The sequence below is a fragment of the Scylla paramamosain genome, chromosome 16, assembly GCF_035594125.1.
Source record: "Scylla paramamosain isolate STU-SP2022 chromosome 16, ASM3559412v1, whole genome shotgun sequence".
Lineage (NCBI taxonomy): Eukaryota > Metazoa > Arthropoda > Malacostraca > Decapoda > Portunidae > Scylla > Scylla paramamosain.
Window position 1 is genome coordinate 515,001 of NC_087166.1, and position 10,000 is coordinate 525,000.

The window sequence follows — 10,000 nt, forward strand, 5'->3', positions numbered from 1 at the left end:
GTCAGCAGTGTTGATGATGTGAGCAGTGAGTAACTGTGCTGTGGCGGCTCGTGGGGGGTGGTACACGACACACACGATGATGGAGGCCGTGTTGCTGGGATGGGAGGGGGACGTAACTCTCACCCACAGGGCCTCCACACCGGCAGGAATATCGACAGGGAGGTATGAGGGGCTGAGGGCAGACCGGCAGAAAACGGCCACTCCACCCCCCCTGTATCCTGACCTGAGGTGATGGTAGAGCTGGTAGTCCTGCATCGTGCACACCTCAGGAACAATCTGCCACGCCTCAGTAACCGCCACAATGTCCGCACAAGTAGATCTCACCGTCACAATCAACTCGTCCATCTTGTTGGCCAGAGACGTCGCATTAAATAAGAGGAGGGAGGGAAGAAAGTGTTTGTATTCCCTCTTCTCCACCCTGCAGTCTTCCCTGGCACTGGAGGTCACTACCTTGATGGGACACACCATACTTTTGCCTCCTCTCAATCCTCGGTTCCGAAATAGTTTTAAGGTCTTAAGGCACTGTATCACGTTGGGCGGCGGGTAACCGGATCCTCGCCTACAACGCAGGAGGTAGTTGTGTTCGTATGTTTGCACTGAAGCACACATTTTTCTTTATGTATCGACATGCACGCGCTAAAAGTGTTCACAAAAACAACAATCCCACCAGGTCGATCCTAAAACTAAAAGCTAAAAGTTGAAAACAGAAAAAAAACTGAGGTCACTGTCAATAGGGGGCGGGGAAGACCAACAAGCTGGCCGAGGCTGCTCGAGAGCGCCTAAGGTCACACGTCCTGCCGTAGAGGTCAAGACGGTGTGTGTGTGTGTGTGTGTGTGTGTGTGTGTGTGTGTGTGTGTGTGTGTGTGTGTGTGTGTGTGTGTGTGTGCACGCACACCATAATACTGATACACATGTACTCCACAGGGGATGGAAGATGGCGAACGGTGATACGTCGTTGCTCCTCAGTGTCAGAGACAGGTGTGACCAACATGTGCAACTGGGGGCTGGATGCTAACAGTGTGTACTGGGAGGAATGCTACTGCACCTCTGATGGCTGCAATGGCTCTTCCTCCATCGCCTCCAGTGGCACAGTGGTGGTGGTGCTGCTGTTCATCTCATTTGGGTACCTTGGGCGTCACTGACATACCTGATAACCACCCCATGTACAAACTTCAGATTCTGCTGCAGCTCAGTGTCCTTTTCTATTATATCGTTGAATAGGGTTGTCTTAGTGTAGCTCCCTATTTTATTGTTATTGTTTTCCTGATACTTATTGTAGGTAGAGTTGAAATACCAAATAATAACTTAAAATTTTATTTTTATCATATGAATCTTATAATTCATCAGAATAATATTTTTTCACATCAAGCAAGGTGATAGGATCAGGTATCAAAATGTATCCAACTAAACAACAGGTGTGCAAGTAATAATCTTCATCTCAGAGTGGAGTTTTTAAGAAAACTTCCTTTCTTCTCAAAGTTGTATTTGTAACATTTTTTACCTAGTGATGAAACAACTGCTGCAGAAAGTGTCCATAATACTTCTGTTTGAGTATTATTGTCAAAAGTGCAGGTGGTGTAATTCAGCCAGAAGTGGAGACTGAATATGAGCATCTCGTCTCCATGGCTGCACAGCCACAATTTACTTTTGTCTTGCAAGTAGTTGTGGCTATGGCTAGATCTGATACATGTGTATCATGTATGTATGTATATATGTGAGAACATTGTATTACATCACAAACAAGTTATGCTCCCTTTGCATGTTTGTGGTCTGTACCGCATACTGTGTTGGCAAAGACTAATTAGTGCATTATTAAATATTTTTGCCATAAAATGTGCAGTCATTTTAGTACTAGGACTGATATTTAGGAATGAGCAGTTAAAGTGTGTGTTCAGGATTCTTTGATATATTTTCTTTATGCATTTCAAGCAACATCTCAACTGAAACTATCCATAATGAATGATTACCATTGGTAGTACAAGTACCAATAGTACTTTTGGGAAAAAATTGTCTGTGAAGCAAGACATTGCATAGTTTATGAATTTCCACAAGACTGAATGCTACTTACTCCATTCTCTTTTCCTAAGGAAATTTGTTCCTGGGCACTGGCCACAACTCATTAAATGCTTACAAGTTAAACTTTCTTGCATTCTTTAGGTGATTCATGTCATATTTCATCTGCTTTCTGTATAAACTGATATGTGGTCAGTAGAGCACAATAATATCAACTTTGGCTTGATTTAGTAGCATTACTTGTGTACATGTTTTTGGTTTTGTAATATTTATTTTCAAATAACTAGGAGATTAACTTATGGATTACTTAGGATAGTTTTAAGTAATATATCCTGATACTAACATATATAATTTTTTTATATTTAACAAAACAAAATTCTCAGAAATTTTGATTAAGCTGTAAAAGTTGAACAGGAATGTCTGCATTGTACTTGCTTTATATACAAGACATTCAAAATTTAGAATTGTCTGTCATATTTTCATGTTTTAATGGTAGTGGTGACTGACATGCATGTCATCATATGAGAAAATGCATCCACCTGTGAGTGGTGGATGCAGATGCCATGATGAATCTTGTTGATGATCCAGAATATTCATACATATTGTCCACATGCCAGTCTGGTCAGTTGAGGAAGCAAACAAACAATTGATTCTGTCATTAATGTAGCCTCGAGATGTTATTCTTTGAGTATTGATACAGTATTACAATTTTTCTGTGGTTGAATATTGTCAGAATACGAATGCATCTTTATCAAACGTGGCTTATGTGTGCTCTTAGTATTATCGTGTTATAACAGGCCGTCCATGTAGTGTTAAGAAAAGTCTTCTCCCAAATGCCAGAAGGGAAGAACATTGATACAATGTAACAAACCCGTCCAATGAATCTCAATTTTTACAGAGTGATAGATTAGAACTCGACCGTCCAAGGAATCCTTCCAATTTAGCTGTAGTTACGTAGTTGTGTAAATAATTTTTAATAAATAATAGTCAGAGTTTTTCTTTTATTCACCACATGAAAGCAAGGGTGATGGAAACTGGATGAGTTTTGATGTTAGGTGTTGCAGAATTGGATGCATTTATGTCCTGTACTAGTGATAATATAATCTTGATAAGACAGAAAGATCACTGAAAGAATTATATTATATATATATATATATATATATATATATATATATATATATATATATATATATATATATATATATATATATATATATATATATATATATATATGGCGTGAAATGTGGCATGAGGAGTAAATCATACTAATGTGACATCAAAAAATACCAGGATATAAACCGTGAGATTACATAGAAAATATCTGGCTAGATTTGCAGATGATTTTGTTCTGGTAAGTTCATCTACAAGTGAAGATAAATATATAGAAAAAAAAAAAAAGAATTGTGTTATATTACAAGCTATAATTTACATGTAGATTATCCCATCAGAGCAAATTATGTTCTATACTATAAAAAGAAATAATGCCTACTTATATAAAAAAAAAAAAAAGTGCAAGTTTAGTGCCTGGTAGAGAATCAGAAGAATCATGATGGATATCAAGGAATATATAGCATGTCTTTTGGCTCTTCTTTGGGAACTGATAACTCAATGGGATTTAAAAAATATATATATATATATATATATATATATATATATTTTATTGCCCTTGAGAGAGAGAGAGAGAAAAGTCCTGTTCAGCTAAGCCTGCCAGTGTTCGTATTAGAACTGGCATAATATTAAACTGGTGTCTAATTTAGTTCAAGATGCACATACGCAGAGAATAAATAAAAAAATGATAAAATTTTCAAAGCATTTTTTATTGTTTACATCAAAAGAAAAGGAAAAAAGGAAAAAGTGGTAATCGAACGCATTCTCTCCTTCTGTTGTCTGCCAAACCGGAGGCTTGTGGGTCTTGTAGCAGCTCAGCTGGTGAGGCAACACCACACACAGCACAGAAGTAGGCCAAATGGCATCCAAACTCACTAAACCTGGGCTCCTGAAGAATGTAGTGGTGAGTATTGGTGGGTATGGTGAGGGTGAGGTTGGGGCAGGGGCATGGGCGCGGCAGGCGTGCGGGCGGCGGCGGGTGGAGTGGCCGGCTGACTACGCAATCCCTCAGCTGATCCTGTTGTTGTTTCGGCGAGCCGCTGCCGTCAGTTGCCTTGCCCTTAACCTGCCTTACCCTGTGGATCTCACCGCCTTGAGACATTTGGGCAGCAGTTAACAGAAATTTATGTAGGTCAAGACAGTTTGCCGGGCGGTTTTCTGATAAATTCAAAACAACAGTATCACTTTTTTTTTTTTTTTTTATGTAGGAAGGACACTGGCCAAGGGCAACAAAAATCCAATTAAAAAAAAAATATGCCCACTGAAATGTCAGTCCCATAAAAGGGTCAAAGCAGTGGTCAAAAATTGATGAATAAGTGTCTTGAAACTGAAAAGTTGTTCTGTTTTCGGCTAATATTACTTTCAGGTGCGTGACGTTATCAGCTAGTGTGTAACTTTCTTTTCTTCACATAATAGTAATATGCTGTAGAACAGTAACAATCATCTGGACCAGTGTTACTGCGTGAATTTCATAAATTATAGGTTAGGTTTGGAAGTCAAATTTTACTGACTTGTGCTCAACCACTAGTATGTATTTGTTGTGGTTGAGAGAGGAGATTGCGGTGTGCCTCTCCGAATGTAACATTTACCCACATTATGGAAGAAAAAAAAAGTCAATTAAGAATAGGGATAAATAAATAAATAAATAAAGTGTACTTTGATATCCATCATCCTCAGTAAGTTATGTAGTTTGAAGCCCCATGAGTTAGGTTTGGTTATGTTTGCTATGAAAGGTGCAAAGAGGCATTTTGAGAGTATGCTTGCTCTGAAAATCAAAGCCAGCTCAGGGTGTTCTATGCATACTGCAAAATTAAAACACCATCTAAGAGGAGATAAAGAGACTGAGGGATGAGAACAGTAGAGAAACCACCACAGTCTCATGAATATTTCATGAAATATTTGTGTTGGAATAAACAGTATTACAGTGCATATGTATTTGTATTTCAATATATATCTTTATATTCACTCCATCCTTATGGTTAAAACATAATTTCGTAGCTCAATAAGTTCATCATGCCAAATAAACTGATCAGAATATCATAAATGATCGGTATTTTGCAGAAGCGGAGCTATGGGGCACAGGCAGCTGCCCAACAAACCAACTACACCCTGCCACAGCACCAGCCCCAGGTGACTTCCTTGCCCTCCGGAGTGGTTGTTGCATCACAGGAGAACAACAGCCCTGTTTCTAGGGTAGCTGTGCTCTTTAAGTAAGTTGTGTGGCCTAAATTAAGTATAGGCTGGTTTCTGATTTATACATGGAGTAAAAGTAAATGTGTGTTGTACTCAGTTATAAGTGTTTGTGAAGGGCTGGTAGCATCACCCTTCCTGGGCCTCGGCATATGGAGTGGGGTGGCCAGTTCCTTCTTCCACTGGATTTATGTTCCCAGTTATAGCTGACTGGTACCCATTTTAAGGCTGGGTGAATCTGGGAGTGAGCAATCTTCCTATGACTCAGCAGTGACCAGGATTCAAACCTGGGACATCTTGCATTGTAGTCAGATGCACTACTGTCCAAGCTACTGTGCTCTCATACATATAATTTCTGACATATTTCAGTGGTTACCTATGAGCCATACACTATACCACAGAGTATGGTACCCTGGGAATTAATAGAGTAATACAGCTTAAGACCATATATGTCATGGCTGTATCTTACTGAAGCTCTCTTTTCACTGTCTTTGGTTGAATGGTACTTTTTCGCTAATCATGAAATATGTTGGAAAAAATGTCATTTTTCCAACATATAACATGCACTACAGAATTGGTCTTTTATCAGGGCTGGCTCACGCTATGAGGCCCCAAGCCAGGTGGGAGCTTCCCACATGCTGCGGACATGTGTAGGTCTCGGCACCAACAACACCACTGCTTTCTCCATCACTCGCTCACTGCAGCAACTCGGAGGTTCCCTTGAAGCTGAAGGAGGCAGGGAGCACATCCTCTATGGCCTGGAGGTGATCCGGGATAACCTGTAAGTGTTCTATTATTCTTTCTTCTCTTCTTGAATCACACTATATAATTCTTACCACTTGGGTTTGCAACTACTAGTACCATTAGTATTACATGATAGAAAACTTTTCTATTTTAGTTATATCCAAACTGCAGACAGTTTTAACTTTTATATGTTATTTGTTACAAGAAATTTCTACTTTGGTCTTTCATTTATTGAGACATTATTGGCAATACAGTATTCATATTATATGAACTAAAGCTTGAAGCAATACAGTATTTATGTTGTAAACACATGGTTGATTTAAGGTAGCTAAAGCTCTTAACATTGAAAATGTTCATCAGTTTGATAATATTTTGATTCAAAGTTTGAATGAATATGTAGATTAGCTTATTGTATATCCTTTTCATAGATTTGGGATATGTACAGAACCAGCTCCAATAGTATGTTTGAAATCTATAGTTGTAGTTTGTCATGATTTTGTAAATTACCAAATTGATAATCCCCATTGTAAAAGATTATAAACAGTAAATACATTTTTTTATATATGTTGGGATGTTACAGGGATGGTGGCCTGGAACTGCTTGGTGAAGTGTCCACCCAGCCTGCCTTCAAGGCTTGGGAGGTGAAGGAAAACCTCAGACGTGTCAAGACTGAACTGGCTTTGAGGGAACCCTCCACCCTGGCACTAGAGATGCTGCACAAGGCTGCCTTCCGCAACACTGGCTTGGCAAACTCCCTCTTTATGTCTGATTTCAAAATTGGCAAGCTTTCTCCTGATACGGTGGGTGTTGTTATTTTTCTATTTTAAAGGGTTTATAGAGTTCATTATGAAAAATACACATCAAGGATCAGCTGTAAGACTCTACTCTAGTGCTGTATATGGAGGAGGCAGTAGACACCTGCCGAAACGATAATTACTCCCAGTGAGGTCTAAAGCACTGTTCAGGGGGTGCTGTGAACTTATCATTAAACCCAGCTGTGACCTCACTGAACGTTTCCCTTTGTGTCTCACAACACAAGGGGGTAGTCACAGCCTGCCCTCTAAAGACAACTCTCTTCCTCCACACAAAACTACAAGCACCTAATAACACACACACCCTTCACTCAAAAAATTTTAAAATCATGGCGACTCCTACACCAGCCTCGGAGTCCCCATCTGGGGAGGGGACCATAAATGTCCCCAGGTCAGACTGCCTTTCCGTCGACGACCGTAAGTGTCTTGACACCCCCCTCAACTTTTTCTTCATTAACTTCTGCAACATTCGCGGTCTAAGATCTAATTTTCAATCTGTAGAACACCACCTCTCCTTTTCTAAACCTCATCTTCTTTTCCTCACTGAAACTCAGGTGTCTGAGGCAACTGACAGTAGCCCCTTTTCTGTTCCCTCCTACTTTCTCTATCCTCATTTTCGATCCAAAGCTGGATGCTGCGTTTATGTGCGCAATGACTTAACCTGCTCTCGTGCCCACGCTCTTGAATCTTCCTAGTTTTCCACCATCTGGCTTCGACTACAGAGTCATTCTCATACTAAATTTATCTGTGCTGTATACCTCTCTCCTAACTCCTCTGACTATAAGAAATTCTTTGACTACTTAACTTCCAAAGTGGAGCACATTCTGACCCTCTTCCCTTTTGCAGAGATCTCCATTCTTGGAGACTTCAATGTTCACCACCAGCTTTGGCTTTCCTCTCCCTTCACTGACCATCCTGGTGAACTAGCCTACAACTTTGCTATCCTCCATGACCTAGAGCAATTGGTGCAACACCCTACTCGTATTCCTGACCGTCTTGGAGATACGCCCAACATTCTTGACCTTTTCCTGACCTCTAATCCTTCTGCTTATGCTGTCACCCTTTCTTCTCCGTTGGGCTCCTCCGATCACAATCTCATATCTTTATCTTGTCCTATCACTCCAATCCCTCCTCAGGATCCCCCTAAGCGAAGGTGCCTCTGGCGTTTTGCCTCTGCTAGTTGGGGGGACCTGAGGCGGTATTTTGCTGATTTTCCTTGGAATGACTACTGCTTCCGTGTCAGAGACCCGTCTTTGTGTGCTGAGCGCATAACAGAGGTGATAGTGTCTGGCATGGAGGCGTACATTCCTCACTCTTTTTCTCGTCCTAAACCTTCTAAACCTTGGTTTAACACAGCTTGTTCTCGTGCTATACATGATAGAGAGGTGGCCCACAAAAGGTACTTAAGCCTTCCATCACCAGAATCTCATGCACTTTATATTTCTGCCCGGAACCATGCCAAGTCTGTTCTCCAACTAGCCAAAAACTCCTTCATTAACAGAAAATGTCAAAACCTTTCAAGATCTAACTCCCCTCGTGATTTCTGGCATCTAGCCAAAAATATCTCCAATAACTTTGCTTCTTCTTCTTTCCCTCCTCTACTTCAACCAGATGGCACCACTGCTATCACATCTATTTCTAAAGCTGAACTCTTTGCTCAAACCTTTGCTAAAAACTCTACCTTGGACGATTCTGGGCTTGTTCCTCCCTCTCCTCCACCCTCTGACTACTTCATGCCTCGTATTAAAATTCTTCGTAATGATGTTTTCCATGCCCTCGCTGGCCTAAACCCTCAGAAGGCTTATGGACCTGATGGGGTCCCTCCTATTGTTCTCCGAAACTGTGCCTCCGTGCTTGCACCTTGCCTAGTCAAACTCTTTCAGCTCTGTCTGTCAACATCTACCTTTCCTTCTTGCTGGAAGTTTGCCTACATTCAACCTGTTCCTAAAAAGGGTGACCGCTCTAATCCCTCAAACTACCGTCCTATTGCTTTAATTTCCTGCTTATCTAAAGTTTTTGAATCTATCCTCAACAGGAAGATTCTTAAACATCTATCACTTCACAACCTTCTATCTGATCGCCAGTATGGGTTCCGTCAAGGACGCTCTACTGGTGATCTTCTGGCTTTCCTTACTGAGTCTTGGTCATCCTCTTTTAGAGACTTTGGTGAAACTTTTGCTGTTGCCTTGGACATATCAAAAGCCTTTGATAGAGTCTGGCACAAAGCTTTGATTTCCAAACTACCCTCCTACGGTTTCTATCCTTCTCTCTGTAACTTCATCTCAAGTTTCCTTTCTGACCGTTCTATTGCTGCTGTGGTAGACGGTCACTGTTCTTCTCCCAAATCTATTAACTGTGGTGTTCCTCAGGGTTCTGTCCTGTCACCCACTCTCTTCTTATTATTCATTAATGATCTTCTAAACCAAACTTCTTGTCCTATCCACTCCTATGCTGATGATACCACCCTGCACTTTTCCACGTCTTTTCATAGACGTCCAACCCTTCAGGAGGTAAACATATCACGCAGGGAAGCCACAGAACGCCTGACTTCTGATCTTTCTAAAATTTCTGATTGGGGCAGAGCAAACTTGGTATTGTTCAATGCCTCAAAAACTCAATTCCTCCATCTATCAACTCGACACAATCTTCCAGACAACTATCCCCTCTTCTTCAATGACACTCAACTGTCCCCCTCTTCTACACTGAACATCCTCGGTCTGTCCTTTACTTATAATCTGAACTGGAAACTTCACATCTCATCTCTAGCTAAAACGGCTTCTATGAAGTTAGGTGTTCTGAGACGTCTCCGCCAGTTTTTCTCACCCCCCCAGCTGCTAACTCTGTACAAGGGCCTTATCCGTCCATGTATGGAGTATGCTTCACATGTCTGGGGGGGTTCCACTCATACTGCTGTTCTAGACAGGGTGGAATCAAAAGCTTTTCGTCTCATCAACTCCTCTCCTCTAACTGACTGTCTTCAGCCTCTCTCTCACCGCCGCAATGTTGCATCTCTTGCTGTCTTCTACCGCTATTTTCATGCTAACTGCTCTTCCGATCTTGCTAACTGCATGCCTCCCCTCCTTCCGCGGCCTCGCTGCACAAGACTTTCTTCTTTCTCTCACTCCTATTCTGT

The 10,000-nt window shown here is 41.1% G+C and overlaps 2 protein-coding genes across 2 annotated transcripts in view; both read left to right on the forward strand.

The window, feature by feature from the left end:
* LOC135107861 (uncharacterized) overlaps positions 1–3,006 on the forward strand; it is a 10,385-nt gene extending 7,379 nt beyond the window's left edge. Inside the window, exon 3 of the mRNA XM_064018169.1 lies at positions 926–3,006. Within this exon, the coding sequence (XP_063874239.1) occupies positions 926–1,143 (218 nt within the window). The 3' untranslated portion in view covers positions 1,144–3,006. The remainder of the gene's footprint in view (positions 1–925) is intronic.
* An 858-nt stretch (positions 3,007–3,864) lies between these two features.
* LOC135107865 (cytochrome b-c1 complex subunit 2, mitochondrial-like) overlaps positions 3,865–10,000 on the forward strand; it is a 13,159-nt gene continuing 7,023 nt past the window's right edge. The window contains exons 1-4 of the mRNA XM_064018172.1: positions 3,865–4,025; positions 5,183–5,331; positions 5,901–6,092; positions 6,636–6,855. Of these exons, the coding sequence (XP_063874242.1) occupies positions 3,981–4,025; positions 5,183–5,331; positions 5,901–6,092; positions 6,636–6,855 (606 nt within the window). The 5' untranslated portion in view covers positions 3,865–3,980. The remainder of the gene's footprint in view (positions 4,026–5,182; positions 5,332–5,900; positions 6,093–6,635; positions 6,856–10,000) is intronic.